Genomic DNA, 19,534 nt, shown 5'->3' with positions numbered 1-19,534 from the left:
GTGACTGATTAAAAGGTCAAGATGAGTTAGAAGACCGAGGGAAACATTGTCTTACCAGCAACTTCAGGATTAGGGAAGGAGACTTTAGTCTGGGAGGACAGCTCAAAAACCTTAGAAAGGTATAAGGAGAGAGAAAACTGCAACTAAAAAATAAGCCTGGTGGAAAGAGAATAGTAAAAAAAAAAAAAAAACTTTAAACGCTGTGGCAGAGGGTTCAAGGGAGAAGGGCCAAGGGCCTGGAGTGGAGCACAGTGGTGCCTAAACTTTGGAGCTGACAAAAACTATGGACTGGTAGAAAAACTGGGGCACAGTTTTCTTGAGATCTCTCTATTCTCCTTCTCCCTGTCCCCTCCTTGATCAGAAACAGTAATTTGGCTGATTCTTTTCTCTCAGCTTTCCCTAAGTCCCAATATAGTAAAGTCAAAATTCTGCTGAACTAACAGGAAAACCTGACAAGTGCCTCAAAGACTCTCCTGAAAACTAGAAAGGTAGGAGAAAATACTCTCCCTGGGGACCTCCAGAACAGGCTAAAAAGCCTTACAGATCAGGGAAATAGGACCAGCCCGTGGCTCACTTGGGAGAGCGTGGTGCTGACAACACCAAGTCAAGGGTTAAGATCCCCTTACCAGTCATCTTTAAAAAAAAAAAAAAGAAAGAAATAGAACAGGAAACCAGATGAAATATAAAAAGCACCAGGGATGTCTAACTTTGAAAAGTGCTACTTTATGCTCCCCCCTTATCCCACAAATACCAAGTGTGCTTATAAAACCTTTTTTTTTCAGAGGAATCTAAAGTTTGGGGAGATATTTCTGTGTAATGATTAAGATAAAGACAAAAAAAAAAAAAAAAAAAAAAAAATCCCAAAACCGAACAAAAAAGGATTAGAACCAGTTTACTAACATATCTTAAATTCCCAGGGACAGGTTGAGATAGTAGAATAATCAAAAACTAGGGACTCCAAACCTGGCATTAGCTATAAGGAAGGGAGGTGTTTTCACCTCACCACTGCACTCTACCTTAACGATAAAATAAATTACACATATCCCTTACATAGAACTGTTCCTATCTAAAGCTAGGAACCAAAGAGATATGTATAAATTTGAGATACCCTTCACTATTTGAAACTCAGGAACCAAACACATTTGGATACAACACTCTGCAGTCTGAACTTGCTATATCTAAAATCTTGCAATCCAAATTCCGGAGCCCAATAGGTTCAGATAGTAAGGAATCCCTATGTGAAGTGTCTGGTGTAACAGTGAGAAATCTTTAACCTACTAGAGTTTTCATGCTGTCGTTGCTTAAGTATGAATACTACAAAGCAAAGCAGCACACTACTCTCATAGAGCTTTGAAACTCCTTAAGCCATAACTTGTCAAGTTCTTTTGAAATACAAAAGGAAAAAAAATCACTCAGAACATATATATAATCCAAGGAAAGAAAGTTGGACAGAGTGAATCTGTCATCCCATAAATCTAACCTCAATTAAAACCAAGAGGTCCAGCCAGTTAGCTCAGCTGGTTAGAGTGCAGTGTTACAACACCACAGTCAAGGGTTCAGATCCTGGTGCAGCCAGCTGCCAAAAAACAAAACAAAAACACAAAAAACCCCAGGAGCTGAGCCAATCTCACTTAGGATGAGTCTAATAGAAGCAATCAGGAGAGCTAAGCAAGGCAAGCTGGACTAACTGGCAACTTTGAAAGGAGACAAGACATAACTAAAGCACCAGTTTATCCCTGAGAATCTCAGGACATAGTTAAATTCATTATTAACATCACTGTCAGGTTTTGTAAAGCCAGAATCACTGCTATTAGAATAATTATTTCCTACAAGAGAAGTAGGATGTGATACCGAGCAGCTCAAAAAGCATTGCCTCAGCTTTTAAAAGTCACTTGGATTGCGTAACTTGACAATAAAGGTTTAAGATCTTTAGCATGACCATTCACACTTATGTTGTTCAAAGCACTTTACACTCACTACGTAGATCACAACGTGTCTCTTTACTATTATGCCTTTCATGCCAAATGATGGATTTGATCAAAAAAAGAAAAAGGCTAGGGGAAAGAATGCCAATAAAAGAATTCTGAGAAAAGATTTTAAATTCTTTTTTTTTTCCTTTTTGTCTTTTTTACTGACTGGTAATGGGATCACAACCCTCGGTGTCGCGCCCGTACCAGGGACTGGCAACAGGATCGCAACCCTCGGTATCACGCCCGCACTGCGCTCAGCCAGTGAGCGGGAACCAGTCTCCACATGGGATCCGAACCCTCAGTGGGAGCGCCGCCGCGCTCCCAAGCGGCGCACTCTCCAGTGCGCCACCAGGCCGGCCCAAAAGATTTTAAATTCTGATCCCAGGTTTCTTCATATGTTAAGTGGCACAAAATCTTTACCATCTTCAAAGAATACTGTGGAGGAGTATAGGAATGTTAAGATTGAGAAGGACCAGGGAACTTACACAGGGCAAAAGCCCTTAAGAGTAGATAGGAGGGCCAACCCCGTGGCTCACTCGGGAGAGTGCAGCGCTGGGAGCGCCAAGGCTGTGGGTTCGGATCCCATATAGTGATGGCCAATGTGCTCACTGGCTGAGTGCAGTGCGGGCGACACCAAGCCAAGGGTTACAATCCCCTTACCGGTCACACACACACACACACAAAAAAAAAGTAGATATGAGATTTGAGGCAGAACAGGGATTGTTCAAAGGGAAAAAAAAGCTCTTAGCACAACAAAGATCTTCAAGGATGTTCTGCTAGATTAGATAAGGATATTAAGGTCATTTCTTATCCAGCTTCACTCCCTTTCCTTTGTTTCTCAAGATGCTTTCCAGAGAATGCACCATAGACAATTTTTTTCATTCCTTTGAAAAATGATTAAGTTGTTTCTTCTCTTGTATTTCCTTGTCTTTACAATAAAAGCTGAGGCAAATACCAACTCAGGGCTGCATTTGGTGACTCCTTTCTTTAGGGAGTTTTCTCAGTGCAGCCCCCTCGGCTTCTCATTGCTCTTAATGTTTAGGCTTTGAGTAATCTTTTTTTTTTTTTTTTTAAAGATGACCGGTAAGGGGATCTTAACCCTTGACTTGGGGTTGTCAGCACCACACCCAGCCAGTGAGCGAACCGGCCATCCCTACATGGGATCCGAACCCGGGGCCTTGGTGTTATCAGCACCGCACTCTCCCGAGTGAGCCACCGGGCCGGCCCAAGCTTTGAGTAATCTTTGTGTCTCTGTCACACAGCGAGAATGAGGTACCAACTAATTGTGAAATGCTTTGAAAATACTGAAGGAAATAAAAACTTTGCTACCCTAAGGAACTGCTGTTAATTTTGTTTACTTTCGGAAAACAAGCAAGTAAAAAAAACACATTATTAACCTTAGTTGCACCAGATGTGCTACTATAGATATATCTTTGAAGTAACCATGTTTATTAAGACCTCACTGACTAATCAATTCTACAGTCTCGGTATAGCAACATACTTTGAAAAATCTCAATCCCTTGGTTCAAGATCCCATTCAATATTCATTCATTCAACAGATTTTAACTAAGTGCCTTTATTGTGTGCAAGATATGTGCTAGACACTATAACAAAATGAAAAATCTCATCATTGTCCTCAAGATGTTTACATTGCCCACAAGAATGCTATCTTACAATTATAATAGGCAGGTTGCGATATAAATGATAAAAACTGCAATGAGTTCAGAAAAAAGAAAGTACTTCTGAAGGAAGCAATATCTGAACTATCAGCTTGAAGGCCAGATCAAGTTCCAATAAGATCAGAAAAATTAACCCTTCCAGGTAAAGGAAGCAGTCCGAATGAAGATAAACACCCTTTCTCCATCTAGGTAGGTACAGAATGAGTTACACAAGTGTTACCCTGAAAAGCTAGATGTCTTTCCATAAAAATTTACAAAGAATAAAAATAAAATTATCATGGTGACATTCATGGAATGCTTACATTTAAAGAGGGTTTTATAAATAGCATGGTGGAGTAGAGAGAAAATTGGCTTTCGAATGAGAAAGACTTGGGTTTTGAAACTCAGCTCTACTACTTACTAGCAGTTTGACCTCCGAAAAGTTCCTTCTCTGAAAGTCAGTTTCCATATCTGTAAAAAGGGAGACAACTACTCCATAAGCAACCCTGTGAGGTAGGGAAAGGATGTGTATAAATCACCCTGTATATAAAAGGCACTTAAAGAAACTAAAGGAGACATTGATTAAGAGAGGAATAATTACTTGTAAGCTATTTCACAAGCTGGGATTCTACAACAAACTGATCATTTGACTGGTATCATACTAGATCAAAATTAGAAGATAACTGACCCAGGGCATCATGTAAATCTTTATGCCACACTACTTTTTATACTATTACATTAGCCTACAGATAACAGAAACTCTTTCTTTCTTCTAAACCATTGGTGAGCGTGTTACAAAAGCCATTGCCTGTGACATACTGTACCTTTTGGTTTGATTTCTCTTCCCTTGAATGGCTAAAACTTGTAAGCTAACACAAACCTGTCACAGTCCGCTGGCCATCACTTAGGTTATTCCACCACTTGTTAATCTAAAACAGAAGGAAAATTGGTATCACCATATGTGAAATAATTTCAGGCTAGGAAAATGAAAATCCAGAAAGAAAATGCCTGTACGTGCATGGCTTATGTCATTTTTCAGTATTCTAAAGAACTATTTGGATACATTTCAGGGTCAAAACTTCATAATGCAGAGATGTGCTAGAAAACTGTAGCTTTCTAAGGGACTTAGGATTATGGAATAGGTCAGTTTACTATCTTTCAAATATATTGTACCAAATAAAAATCTACTGCAAGTTATTAATTTCACTATAAATATCATCCATTATTCTTCTGTTTTAAAGCCTCTCTAAAACAGATAGGGCTCATTCTTCTTGAATGTGTCTATGGGACCACTGGCCGATTGGCTCAGTTGGTTAGAGCATGGTGTTATAAAACCAAGGTCAAGGGTTCAAATCCTCGTACTGGCCAGCTGCCAAAAAAGGAAAAAAAAAAAAAAGAGAGAGAGAGAACGTGTCTATGAGAAAACAAGGAGGAATAAATCCTCCCTAATTCAAGGAACCTAAAATTCTTTTTTTTTTTTTTTTCAGTTTTCTGCAGTATTTATTTATTTATTTTTTCATTAAATTTTTATTTTGTCAATATACAATGTATATGATTATTATGGCCCATCACCGACACCTCCCTCCCTCCTCCCTCTCTCCCCTCCCCCCCAAGAATGTCCTTTCCGTTTGCTTGTTGTAACAACTTCAAAAAGGTATAGTTGTTATATCTTCTTCCCCCCGCCCCGGTTTTTTTGTGTGTGTTTGTGGGTGAATTAATTTGTTTATGTTTTAGCTCCCACCAATGAGTGAGAACATGTGGTATTTCTTTTTCTCTGCCTGACTCGTTTCACTCAATATTATTCTCTCAAGGTCCATCCATGTTGTTGCAAATGGCAGTATTTCATTCGTTTTTATAGCTGAGTAGTATTCCATTGTGTAGATATACCACATTTTCCGTATCCACTCATCCGATGATGGACATTTGGGCTGATTCCAACTCTTGGCTATTGTAAAGAGTGCTGCAATGAACATTGGGGTACAGGTATACCTTCAACTTGATGATTTCCATTCCTTTGGATATATTCCCAGCAGTGGGATAGCTGGGTGAGGAACTTATTAGTAAAAAGAAAACCCAAGGCTTCCTTCTCAGGTTCTCCCTGGCCATGATCACTGTTCCCAGGAAGAGGATAAGAGGACATCAACCCTCTGTCCAAATTGGAAGGGAAATGTGTCACAAAAAACAATTGTGCTTGAAACCAAATGGACTTGGAATCACATATTAACCTACGGCCTCAGTGCTTACTAAGTATTGGCAAGTAAAATAATTAAAATATTTATATGTTTTATTTAAAAGGAAATATTTTTTTTAAAAAATCAGTTAAAAGGAAAGAGAGCCATCAACTTACATATAAAGTAAAAGAAAAGATCTAAAAGCTCTATATTTGTACCTTTTTCTTGCATCCCATCCCCTCAGCAGTTAGAAACATTTGACAGCGGGTATTTACCAGAGGTATGTAAACCTCATGTCACTGAGCTTTTTATAATCTACTTGGTAGCTTTACCCCTAAGGCACATATTTTTGTTGTTTGGTTTGGTTTTTTGGCAGCTAGCCAATAGAGGGATCCAAACCCTTGAACTCGGTGTTATAACACCCCACTGTAACCAATTGAGCCAACCAACCCTTTTGAAAAACTCCCGTGATTCTGATATGTACTCTATTCCAACATGGTGATGCAAGCAAAACAGTAGCTCTCAAACTTCAGTAGGGCCAGGATGGGGCACAAAACATTAATTTTTAAGAACTATCTGAGGTGCTTTTTGATGCATGTAGATGGACAAAATTCTTGGAACATTTGTCAATTATGACACTGCTAGACATATAAAACACTAATAAATACTTACCGTGATGAAAGGATTCAAAAGAATATTAAGTGCACTGAGTTGACATCTATTAGATGTGAACATTAGATGTAACATTAGATCATGTGACAACTAACTAAAAACACTTCATAAATAACTAGACTTCAAAAATTGTGATTAACTAGAAGAAATAAATGTTTATTGTTACCTCCTTTCTGAAGTCTCCTTCTTTTTGTGGTCTTATGCTATCCAACCAATCAGCTTTTATACCATCAAAGTAACTCTGGACCCTGGATTTCAGTGATTCATACTGCCAAATAGCAGCTGACCCAAATGCACAGCCTGTAAACTATATAAAATTAGATATATTACAAAATAAATTTAAAAGGGAAGAAGAGTTATATATATTTCCAAGGATATTTCATTTTCACTGCCATTTACAAAACAACAGAAGAAACATCTGGTACAGTGGAACTTATTAGGTGAAAAATACATTTTATTGTTTCCCATTTTATTTGCTTCACAGTACCCTGGAGTCTGTTTCCAGCTATAAATCTTAAATAAAATTCAAAATACCAACTCAGTATTACTTGAAATACTGTACTAAAGGGCCGAGCCTGTGGCGCACTCGGGAGAGTGCAGCGCTGGGAGCGCAGCAGCACTCCCACCGCGGGTTAGGATCCTATATAGGGATGACCAGTGCACTCACAGCGCTTACTGGCTGAGCGCAGTGCGGCCGGTCTCAAAAAGGACAAAAAAAAAAAGAGAAAGAAACACTGTACTAAATATGAGGTCCATAAGTTTCTTCTCCAGGGTTTACATAACTCAGCCAAATTCTAAAAGCAATTATTAAATTCCTATTCTGTAATCAGAATTCATGAGCCCAACTACTCAGAGCCTCTTGATTCCCATCTACCTGTCCTTACTTTAAGGGTGCATTTAAAAATGCACTTGTAGCAAGGTAGGTTAACACCTAGTGATGTGAGCTCTTACCCCAACAGTAAAAAACAAAGGCTTTATAAGAGTCCTTATAGGATAAGGAGAAGGATGGAAGACTGTTTCCTCGACAGGAGGAATCAATGCACTTCTCTTATATGCTTCACCACTTGTCCCCGTGTCTGATCTTCGAGGTTCAGCCTTCCTGGGTGCTTTTCTGAATCCACATTTTTGCTGAATAAAGAAGTTAAACCTACAGGGAAAATCACGGATTAGAAATAGAATGGTATCTTGCAATGCAAATATCAGCCTCTGTGAGCCTCCGCTTGGCCTGCATCATCACCATCTAAGTTTATTCTCACTTTACAGTCCAAAAAGAGCTAGAACTACTCCCAGGTAGAATTCAGAGTCACAACATTTAAACTTTCTGGGAAAGGTGAGACACAAACTACAGCAACTTCAAAGGGTACTTGTTTGGGCTATTAGTTTGTATGAATCAACAAAATAATTTCTATCCACCCTCCACAAAGAAAGAATCCCCAGCCCTGGAAAAAGCTAGAGAACTCGGCTGGCCCATGGCTCACTTTGGAGAGTGTCGTGCTAATAACACCAAGGCCACGGGTTCAGATCGCTATATAGGGATGGCCGATTGGCTCACTTGGGAGAGCATGGCACTGACAACATCAAGTCAAGGGTTAAGATTCCCCTTACCAGTCATCTTTTTAAATAAATAAATAAATAGCTAGAGAACTCTAAGTTGTCTGTTTCAATCAGCACAGAATAGCTTTGTTATTTTATTTGAAGTTTGGTCAATTTCCAAAACAAACATTTTTTTTTTTTTTTAAAAGATGACCGGCAAGGGGATCTTAACCCTTGACTTGGTGTTGTCAGCACCACGCTCAGCCAGGGAGCGCACCGGCCCTCCCTATGTGGGATCCAAACCCGGGGCCTTGGTGTTATCAGCACCGCACTCTCCCGAGTGAGCCATGGGCCGGCCCCAAAACAAACATTTAAATGTATTATCCTTGAAGCCATTCCAAATTCAAATAACCATTTCCTTTGATAAGTACTGACCATTAAAAATTGATCTCTCCTTCCGTTTAACTGTTTAGGGGACACCCACCAAATATATTGTAAGAGGTTTTGTTGTTTGGGTATTTACAGCTTGACTTCCTCAAAACATCTGACACTAGGGCCAGCCCGTTGCTCACTTGGGAGAGTATGGGGCTGATAACACCAAGGCCACGGGTTCGGATCCCTATATAGGAATGGCCAGTTAGTCACTTGGGAGAACGTGGTACTGACAACACCAAGTCAAGGGTTAAGATCCCCTTACCGGTCATCTTAAAAAAAAAAAAATCTGGCACTATCTATCATGTCTTCCAGTCCTAGCTTCTGTAAGACTGAACTCCCTAAAGTTCAAATTCATCTTTAACTTTCCTGATAGCTTCCCCTTTTCTTCTATCCCTTAATGATAGATATGCTCAAAGGCTCCAATAGCTCTTTTACTTCATTCAAACTCAACCCATATAAATTCTTCAAACATTTTTCTTTTCCTTTAGTAAAACCATAACTTCTCCAGATCGACAAAGGAGTGTCCCCTTCCTGTTTGTCCTTGCTGTACCCTGAACATACCATCCTACTAGACTCAAAACTCCTTGAAAGAAGAGATCAAACATGTATTTTCATCTCTGTAACCCAGTCCCTGAAATAAAATGCTCACATTTGGTTGAATAAAAGAATAAATTCAGGCTGGTTGGTTAGTTTAGTTGGTTAGAGTGTGGTGTTGATAACACCAAGGTCCAAGATTCAATCCCTGTTACTGGCCAGCCACAAAAAAACAAAAACAAAAAAACAGGCCAAAAGACTAACAGGTAAAAAACTATGCTACCTACCATAAGTGAAACATCGTGCAGCACATGCGTGTATTGAAACAACAAACTGTACCCCACAAAAATGTACAAGTGATAAACAAATACAATTCTAAAAAATATATTAATTCATTTTTGTGGCTTGAATGACTTTTAAGCAGGTAAATGATTCGACTACATTTTTTTAGTCCTAATCTCAATTTTCTAGTCCTGTATTTTCAACTATATATTGAATATTTCTACTTGGATGTGCTCCCCATTACTTTAAAACCAAATTTTCGGGCCAGCCCGTGGCTCACTTGGGAGAGTGCAGTCCTGATAACACCAAGGCCATGGGTTCGGATCCCTACATAGGGATGGCCAGTTGGCTCACTTGGAGAGCGTGGTGCCAACAACACCAAGTCAAGGGTTAAGATCCCCTTACCGGTCATCTTTTTAAATAAATAAATAAAATAAAAACAAATTTTCAAAAGGGAACTAACTCATTCTCCTCTACAAACAGCTCCATTTTGATGTCCTTGTTCTTTCAGTGGGACCACAGTTCTCTCAGTCACTGAGGTTAAAAATCTAAGTCATTTCAGTGTTCTTTCTCTTTTTCTTACCAGCCTAGAAAAAACCAACTCTGTCAAAATTTTTCTTCATTCCTAGTCTAAACCCTGACCCCATACCTCAATTACGGCAATAGCTTACTAAACTTCAAATGCTAACACGTTGCATCTTCTTTCCTCACATTACTTTTCCTCATTCAATAGTTCCTCAAATGCCCTTTTAGAGGGCCAAAAATGTCTCCCTCATTGCAATACAACCCCTTAGTTCATCCCTTCTGGCCTGGAATACTCTGCCATTTCCCAGCAGATCTCCTTGCTTACAATACTGCCCCACTCCAAGTTCATCCTTCACAAATGTTACTCTGCTTTAAACTTCAATAATTTTTCATCACTCCATCAAACGCAGCACACATACCTTAAATCTATCCCTTCCTCTCTCTTGCCACTTCTCTCTGCCACCCCAAATCATCTCTACACCTGTTATACTGACTTCCTTAAAGTTTCCATGATCTGCCTTGCTTTCTCACCTATGACAATGTTACTACTTTATTCTTATTGTTACATACTTCCCTTTGTTAATTTTTTTGTGCCCTTCAGAATTCAGTTCATATGTCTCCTCCTCCAGGAAGTCTTCCCTATCTTTCCCCCCACCCAGGCTGGGTTGGTCTCTCCTTTGCACTTCTAGAGTTCTAAAGCATTCTTGTAATATTTGTCTCAGTTATTGCCCATGACCCCACAAGATTACAGTTTTGCATTCATTGTATCTCTATCACTAAACCTAGCCCCTAATAAGTCAACAATTATCTATTAGAAGAAGGGGTCAAAGATGATTGGTTCATTTAGAATAACTAAGAGGAATGTGGTACTATTCACTAAGATAAGGAAAATCAATGCCTAAAACTGGGAAATTAAAAGATGAGAGATGAACAATTCCATCTGGGACACTGTTTAAAATTCCTGCAGTCATGGCATTTTTTTTTTATTGGTAGCTGGCTGGTAAGGGGTTCCAAACCCTTGACCTTTGTCAGCTTTATTCTTATAGCTAAAAACTGGAACTTAAATTTCCACCAATAGGGAACTGAATAAACAGTGACATAGTCCTACAATGGAGTACTTACTACACTGGTCTCCCCCACCCCCCCCACCCCAAAAAAGGGGGAGAAAACTAAGAAAATAATACTGTTCACATGTCATGGATAACTCTCAAAAACATTGTTGACCAAAAGAAATAAAGCACAAAAGAGTACATAATATGTGATTGTGTGATTTCCATTTATATGAAGTTAAAGAACAGCACACTGATCTGTTGTGATAAAAATCAGAATAATGGTTGCCTGGAGTGGATGGAGCTTGACTGGAAAGAGACAAAGGAAATTTTCTGGGATGATGGAAATGTTCTTTATCTTGGTTTAGGTGATGGCTGCACAGGTATCCACATTTATCAGAATTCGCAGGCTATACACTTAATACTTGTACATTTTTCTATATGTAAATTATATTTCAATAAAGTATTTTTAGCATTAAAAAGATGCTTGTAGGACATCCAGGTGGAGGTATCTAGTAACAAATGAAACTCAGAAAAATGGTAGAGCTACTATTATTATTACTACTTGCCTAGACTGGCCTTTCTCTTCAACACTGAGTCCACTCCTCAGTTCAACTTCTCAGAAGTCACATAGTGAGGATGGGGGTGATGGTAAGGTAATTTGACTAGAAATTTTAATCCAGAATTTACACTTCCAAATAAGTGATATTGCTTTCAAAGAAACCTACTTGAGAAAGTTATGAACTTATCAAACAATGCTGATGCTGCCCTAAATGGCCTTCAGAGACTGTTAACAGTCTTATGAATATCCTCTAGCAAACACCATTGAACAGCTAATCCCAAATCTATTGCCTGCTTTTTCTGTAGCAGCTAGAAAAGATAACTACCTTAACTCTTACAGCCTCCCGTACGGCTAGGGGTGGCCACATCACACAGAATCCTGGCCAGATGACACTTAAGAATTTTTCAGGAGCCTCACGGAAAGGTTTTGCTTACCTGATAAAAATGGACACATAACTGATGACACACAAACCACACCCCCTTCTTTCTGCCTTGAAAAAGGATGTCATGCTTAGAAATGGGGCAGTCATCTTGAATGCCAAGAGAAAGATCAAAAGGATTTAGATACTAACTTTAACATTTTGGGGCTATTTACCTCCAAAATAACTTCCTTCCCATTTATTTAAATAACTATCAGTTTGGGCCGGCCCGTGGCTCACTCGGGAGAGTGCAGTGCTGATAACACCAAGGCCCCGGGTTCGGATCCCGTATAGGGATGGCCGGTTGGCTCGCTGGCTGAGCGTGGTGCTGACAACACCAAGTCAAGGGTTAAGATCCCCTTACCGGTCATCTTTAAAAAAAATAAAAATAAAAAAATAAATAACCATCAGTTTACTTACAGCCAAATGCATTCCTAACAGATAAAATCTTTAAAGTGGCAGATGTTAATCCTTTGCAATTGAATTTGATTTTTATTAAATACACCAAAGTAGCTTGGAGCTAGGTCTAGTAAATAAAGTGGCAAGTAATCAAAACAAGTGATGTTACTTTGGGCCAAAACAAAGGCGTGACATAAAGTAATGGAAATGTATATACTATAGAGATCACGAATTTTAACCTAGTATTGTTGATTTCTAGCATTTCTCTTACTAAACCAAGAAATACAAATGAGAACCCTTTTTATTTCCAACAGCTTAATACTACTCACTCAGTTCTAATAACAGATTACTTCTTCTACATCTCACCAATTCATTTAAAATTTTTGAAGCACAGAATGTTTGAAAAGGAACACAAACACGTTAAGGTGGGAATCTGAAATTGCAGCAGAGCCAGATGTTTTGCCTAGAATATTTATCTTGAGAATCTCATCAGAAGTAGAGCTTAGAATGCTGAGAATATGTTACACAAGTTGGTCCCAGGGTTAAGTGCAGAATGTATCAGATGAGGTATACATATATTTTGTGTTGTATATACATATGGAATTACAGTTGGACATAGAATTTATTGGACAGAATTAGATACTACGTCTTGGCTCACTGAACCTACTACCTAGGGTGCTAGGTTCATATGCTGCAGGGACTGGAAAGCCAAAAACTATTTCCCAGGCCTCCTAGTAGTTAGGGTTCCAGATGTGATCAAGGTGTGCTAATCACATACACTGGCATAATACTTGAATTTGGAAGCGAACTTAACAAGAAGACGTGAGGCATTTTTTTTTCTTGTGAAAATAATAGTGAAGGTGGTATAGATCTTTCTTTGATCAGCAGATCCTGATTTGGCAGCAGCTTTCCCAATTGTCTCACTTATTATTGCATAACAAACCACCCTAAAACGTACTGGCTTAAAATCATAATTTATTATTTCTCATGATTCTGTAGGTTAGCTGTCCTCAGCTGGGCAGCTCTTCTGCTGGTCTCACCTGGGTACTCAGGCAGTCAGTCATGTGACTGCTTGGCTGGAGCTGGGAAATCTAAGATGACCTCATTCTCACATCTGGAGCCTTAGTGCTGGTTGTTGGCTACCTTGCCCCACATGGTCTCTATTCAGCAGTCTAGCAGAGGCTTCTACAATGGCAGTGGAAGTGCTTGTCTAAGAGGTCAAAGGCAAAAGCTGTAAGGCATTTTGACACCCAGCCTCTGGACCTTGTACAACATTACTTCTGCCACATGCTACTTGCCAAAGCAAGTCACAGGCCAACCCAGCTTTAAAGAATAAGGAAATCAACTCCAAGTCCAGATGACAGGAGATACAAGATATTGTGGCCATATTTTTTAATCTACCATACCAGTTGTGGCAGAGGCACTTAGGATTCTGAAAGCTTACAGTAATTCTCAATCCTGGCTATACATTAAAATTGCCTGATCTGCTCTTAAAATACTGTATCAGGGCTCCACTTCATATCAACTATAATCTCGAGGAGTGAAACTAAGGCCTCAGTATTATTTAAGAGCTCTCCAGGTGATTCTCATGTGGAGCCAGTGTTGAGATCTACAACAAGTTTGGGAAAAACTTTAGTCTATATAGAAATTACCAGAGGATTCATTAAAATCAGATTCTAATTTAGTACGGCTGAGGTGGAGTAGGTTCGAGATTCATTTCTAAATAAGCTCTTAAATTAGGGGTTGATAAACTATGGCCTGCAGGGTAGAGTTGACCCTCCAGCTAAGAATGGTTTTTACATTTTTAGAGTTGTTTAAAAGAAAAAGAATGTGCACCAGAGACCATATGTGGTCAGATTTTCTATCTGGCTTTTACAAAATAAGTCTGCCAAACCCCATCCAAGATGATGCCCAAATTGCTCGTTCATTAACCACTTTAAATAGAAAGGAGCTACAACCTGATTCCCCACCCTCCCAACAATACTTATACATGTCAGGATGGTTTGTTATCCACAGATTAATCCTATCTGACTAAGTAAACAAAACAAAGAATTCCAATACAAAAGTTCCATCAGGGGCCGGCCCGTGGCTCACTTGGTAGAGTGCGGTGCTGATAACACCAAGGCCACGGGTTCGGATCCCATATAGGGATGGCTGGTTAGCTCACTGGGTGAGCGGGGTGCTGACAACACCAAGTCAAGGGTTAAGCTCCCCTTACCGGTCATCTTTTAAAAAAAAAACCAAAAGTTCCATCAGAAAAAAATGGGGTTCTGGTGACTATTTGAGGTACTGGATCTTGTCTCACTAGAAGACAGTTCTACCTCTAGTTTCTATAAAAAAAGAAAAACAGAAAAAATTCAGTTCCATATGGCTCATTAATGGCAAAGCTGGAATTCGAATCCAGGGTTTTTTTTTGTCTTTTTTCCGTGTCCGGCAACGGATTGCAACCCTCAGTGTTGCCCCCGTACCGGACCAGGGACCAGCAACGGGATCACAAGCCTCGGCGTTGCTCCCACGCCTCGCTCAGCCAGTGAGCGGGAGCCAGTCTGCACGTGGGATCCGAACCCTCGGACGGGAGCGCCGCCGCGCTTCCCAAGCGGCGCACTATCCAGTGCGCCACCGGGCCGGCCCTACCTCTAGACTTTTCAATCGCATAAAATTGCCCTAACTGCTTAGGTTAGAATTGGGTTTTCTGTTGATATAAGGATTCTTTTAGATGTAGTAAGTACATTCATTACATCTTATATGACAAGGTGCATTCTTTTCAGGGAGCTTTTGTTTTAAATTTCTTAAAATGCAAAACCAACCAGAAAAAAAGCATGCTAAATTTCTCTAATTGCAAATGTTTGAGATCTTATCCACAGGTTTAGGTTATTTAGCTCTACCCATTCAGATGGGTATATAAGATGGAAAAAAATTACCTGAAATAAGTTAGGAAAACAAAAAGTGAAGCAACACAATAAAATGGATGGGGATGGAGGAAGAGGGTTCCTTGAGGGGTATAACAACTCATGAAGGCAGGCCTGTCTTTTAGCTCTGTTACTTAGGTCCTTCTGCCAATAACCAGTGATTTGTGGAAGCAGCCCAATGTGCTCAAAGTGGGAAGATTTCATGAATACTTAAAGTACGACTAGCCACACAATGGTTAGAGTTCAGTTTTTTAATATGATCCTATAACTTTTAAATAGAAGTTATATCCATATATTTGTTGGCTTAATGGTTAGTGAATTTTTTTTTTTTTTTAACAGTGTGAGGATAAAGACAAAGAAACTTAAATGTGCATACAGGTCAGCAATAATGTCTACAGGGGGTCTTCAAAAAGTTCATGGAAGGATTCATATTATCTTTTAATTCTGTTTTTCCACGAACTTTTGAAGTACCCTCATATGTTACAAAAGATTTGTACGAACGAATTGAACAGAAATAGCCTAATGCTCAAATGCAGACAAGATGAGTCTAAGCACACAGAGTAGATTCATTCCACTTAAAACAAAATAGGTATATGGGGGTGGGGGGAGGATTCTATGTAAACTCTTGCCTGCCAAAATTATTTTCTTGAAACCCATCTTGAGTTAATACATGGTGAGTTAAATGTGGAAATTAATATACTTGACTTAATTCGACAAGTATCTTATCTAAAGATATCTTAAGATTGTCATCTCAATATAAAAAATTTAAGTTCTGTACTATTTTCTTCCCTTGGATAGTTTCATACAATTGTTAATTATGCAGGTTTCTAATTTCAAGTCTAAATCGTGTTTTACAGAAGTACTTCCAGAAGTTTGATAACAGTAAAGTTTCTGAAGAACCTAAATGAGATTCTCCTTTCTGTAAAATGCCAGATAATAAATATTTTAGTCTTTGTGGACTACTGAAACCTGTCACATATTGCTGCATTTGTTTTACAACCCTTTAAAAATGTTGAAACCATTCTTGGCTGGTGGGCTGCCTTGGGCCTACACTCTTTGCAGACCTTTACATTACCATCTATAGCGCTTGGAGAATGCAAATTCCTGGTCGGAATTATGGATTGGGTCATTCTTTGGCATGCTAATTTTATTTTATTTTATTTTATTTATTTTTTTTTTTAAAGATGACCGGTGAGGGGATCTTAACCCTTGACTTGGTGTTGTCAGCACCACGCTCAGTGAGCTAACCGGCCATCCCTATATGGGATCCGAACCCGGGGCCTTGGTGTTATCAGCACCACACTCTCCCGAGTGAGCCACGGGCTGGCCCTCGGCATGCTAATTTTATTTTATTTTATTTTATTTATTTATTTTTTTAAAGATGACCGGGGAGGGGATCTTAACCCTTGACTTGGTGTTGTCAGCACCACGCTCAGTGAGCTAACCGGCCATCCCTATATGGGATCCGAACCCGGGGCCTTGGTGTTATCAGCACCACACTCTCCCGAGTGAGCCACGGGCTGGCCCTCGGCATGCTAATTTTAGAACCACAGGAAGTCAAAACAGACCTAATAAAAGTTATACAAAATAGCTCATGCTCCCTAGTAACTTTAAGTGCTTATTTACAAAGGCAAGGATGCAAATGTTCTATTTCAGGCTTACCTACACTCTCATGTAATGTATATTTTTTCTATGCAACCACGAAAACATCATCTTGAAACTTTCTGTATAGGGTCTGGCCCATGGCTCACTCGGACAAGTGCAGTGATGATTACACCAAGGCCACGGGTTCGGATCCTATATAGGGATGGCCGGTTAGCTCAATGGTTGAGCGTGGTGCTGACAACACCAAGCCAAGGGTTAAGATCCCCTTATCGGTCATCTTTAAAAAAAAAAAAAGAAAAGAAAAGAAACTTTCTGTATAAATGGCAAGCTTTTAAAAAATTAGATGCTAATCTTCAATGTCACAAGTGTTTCATGCTCATTTGTTTCAAATGGTTTTCTCATCCAATATTTACTGGAGGGTCCTTATTAATCAAGTTACCTTTTACATACCCTTCCTAAAACCAGTACAGTGATGTATACACAAATCCTAAACATTTAACACACCTATTGCTTCCTAACAGACATATTAATCTTTTCTTTCCCCTCAAACCACGCAATTTCAAATGAGATTTGGATTTCAATGAAATCAGGACCATTGAAATCTATCACCACTTCCACCTGACCTCCTCATTCTACATTTTCCCAGGACTTTAAGATTAGTGCCTAAAGCTCCATGTTGCAGTGTACCCTTAAGATACAATGTATGCAAATTTTTCACAAATGCCTGATAAAATTCACTTGGAGTGCTTATAAGAAATACAGGTACTTAGGGAGAGAGTGTGGTGCTGATAACACTAAGTAAGGCTGTGGGTTCGGATCCCTATACAGGGATGGCCGGTTGGCTCACATGGAAGAGCTGGTGCTGACAGCACTAAGTCAAGGGTTGAGGTCCCCTTACCAGTCATCTTTATTAAAAAAAAAAAAGAAAGGGGCCGGCCCCGTGACGCACTGGAGAGTGCGCCGCTTGGGAGCGTGGTGGCGCTCCCGCCGAGGGTTCGGATCCCATGTGGAGACCAGTTCCCGCTCACTGGCTGAGCGAGGTGCGGGTGCAACACCGAGGGTTGCGATCCTGTTGCCGGTCCCCGGTACGGGCGCGACACCGAGGGTTGCAATCCCATTACCGGTCAGTAAAAAAGACAAAAAGGAAAAAAAAAAAAGAAAGAAAGAAAGAAATACAGGTTCTTCCACTCTTCCCACCCCTCTCCTGATTTGGTATGACTGGGGTGGGGCCTGGAAAATAACATACTGTATTCTACAAACACTCCAGGCCATGCTTTAAGATTAGGCAATGGCCCCACCGTATTGCAGCCTCAATTATTTACCACTGGCTGGTCCTCATCCACGTGTTAAAAACACTTCCTATTCCTTGCTACCATCAATCAGGTATTAAAGGCACCCATCTAAGTCAGACATTGGGAGGGTTAGCCAAATATACATCAGATTCTTGGCCAGCTGAGGAATTTCTCTCTCCTCCCTGTTTAGAATTGAATTATTCTAACGCAAAATCAGCAAATCCTGATAAAGACCATACTCTTCACACAGCTTCTACTCCAGAAGGTTCGGGAAGTTTTCTCCAGGACATCTGGATACCAGATATTCTATAGTCTCCATTCTTCAACAGAAAAGCCTCTCCTACGACTTAGCAAAAGGCAAAATAATGTCCTCCTCTGACTCTGTCCTCCCTTCGTCCACTAAACGCTTTAAAAAAGTAAGTGGTTGTAGTGGAACGTACGTTTGATACTTAGAATCAACAAAGAATAAAATCTCAGCTCTGCCTTTCTACCAGCTGTGCAACTGCTTCACTTAAAAAATGGGTTCAATTGTTTCCACTCTGGATTATGAAGTGTGACACACAATTAGCCCTCACAGGCTAGTTTCCCCTCCCGTCACGTCCCTCCCTATGCTAAAGGGCAAAGCGCGGGCTCACGAAGGGCTGGGCAGGGGCCGGCCACTGTGCGCCCCGACCCGGAGCAAGGACTGTACGGAGGGGAGGAAAGAGCAGGTAAGGAGGATGGGTAGGCAAGAAGAGGTGAGCTGGGGACAGCAAGAGAGGCCCGGACGGCCTCCGCCCCTGAGGATGAGCGGCCGGAACTCAGGCGCCAGAGGCAAGAAGCCCGGAGCGGTGGCCATTACCTGCGTCCGAGCAGCCGCGGCGGGGCCAGGGACGCAGTGAGCTCCTCGCAGCTGCGGCCGCCCACCGGCGGAACCCACGACTGGCCACAGCCCCAGCCTCTCCACGCCCAGCCTCTCCACGCCATCTTTCCAACCTCGGCCCCACCATGGCCCGACCTTACTAACCCCAGCCGCGAATCACTTCCGGGGCGAAGGAGAGCCATAGAGCGCCGAGCAGCAGCCTACAGCGCCCCCGCGCGGCCGAGCGGAGACCGAACCAGCGGAAAGAACAGGGGCCACCATGCCTGGACCCAGGAGCGGCCTGAGAGTGCGGCCCGGCCACCATCCCATTTGCAGACGAGGAAGATGAGGCCCAGAGGAAGAGAGAATGGAAAAACTAACATTTATTGAGTAATGCCACGTTCCAGGCGCTTTACCTAAGTCATCGCATTTAATCCTCACGGAACACCGCTTGAGGTAGATATTCTCATCACTGTTTCACCGCGCCTCAGATGCTCGGAGAGGTGAAGTCACTTGCCCAAAGTTACAGAGCTGGTCCCTGCAGGAACCAGCATTGCAAGCCCAGTTTCCTTAAATTACTCTTCTTCTGCATGTCACCGTTTCATGTTGTCTCGTTATGGCACACGTGAGAGTATGTGTCTCAGACCTTTAACAAAAAGTCCAAGCCTACAATGAAAAT

The 19,534-nt window shown here is 40.8% G+C and overlaps 1 protein-coding gene across 1 annotated transcript in view; it reads right to left on the bottom strand.

Moving 5' to 3' along the window:
* PARL (presenilin associated, rhomboid-like) overlaps window positions 1–18,980 on the bottom strand; it is a 47,696-nt gene extending 28,716 nt beyond the window's left edge. The window contains exons 1-4 of the mRNA XM_008574208.1: window positions 18,856–18,980; window positions 7,423–7,618; window positions 6,638–6,778; window positions 4,509–4,557 (exon numbers count right to left, since the gene is read on the bottom strand). Coding sequence (XP_008572430.1) covers window positions 4,509–4,557; window positions 6,638–6,778; window positions 7,423–7,618; window positions 18,856–18,980 — 511 coding nt within the window. The remainder of the gene's footprint in view (window positions 1–4,508; window positions 4,558–6,637; window positions 6,779–7,422; window positions 7,619–18,855) is intronic.
* Window positions 18,981–19,534: the final 554 nt, after the last annotated feature.

The sequence above is a fragment of the Galeopterus variegatus genome, unplaced genomic scaffold, assembly GCF_000696425.1.
Source record: "Galeopterus variegatus unplaced genomic scaffold, G_variegatus-3.0.2 Scaffold1013, whole genome shotgun sequence".
NCBI classification, from domain to species: domain Eukaryota; kingdom Metazoa; phylum Chordata; class Mammalia; order Dermoptera; family Cynocephalidae; genus Galeopterus; species Galeopterus variegatus.
This window is presented reverse-complemented; position numbering and strand designations above follow the sequence as displayed.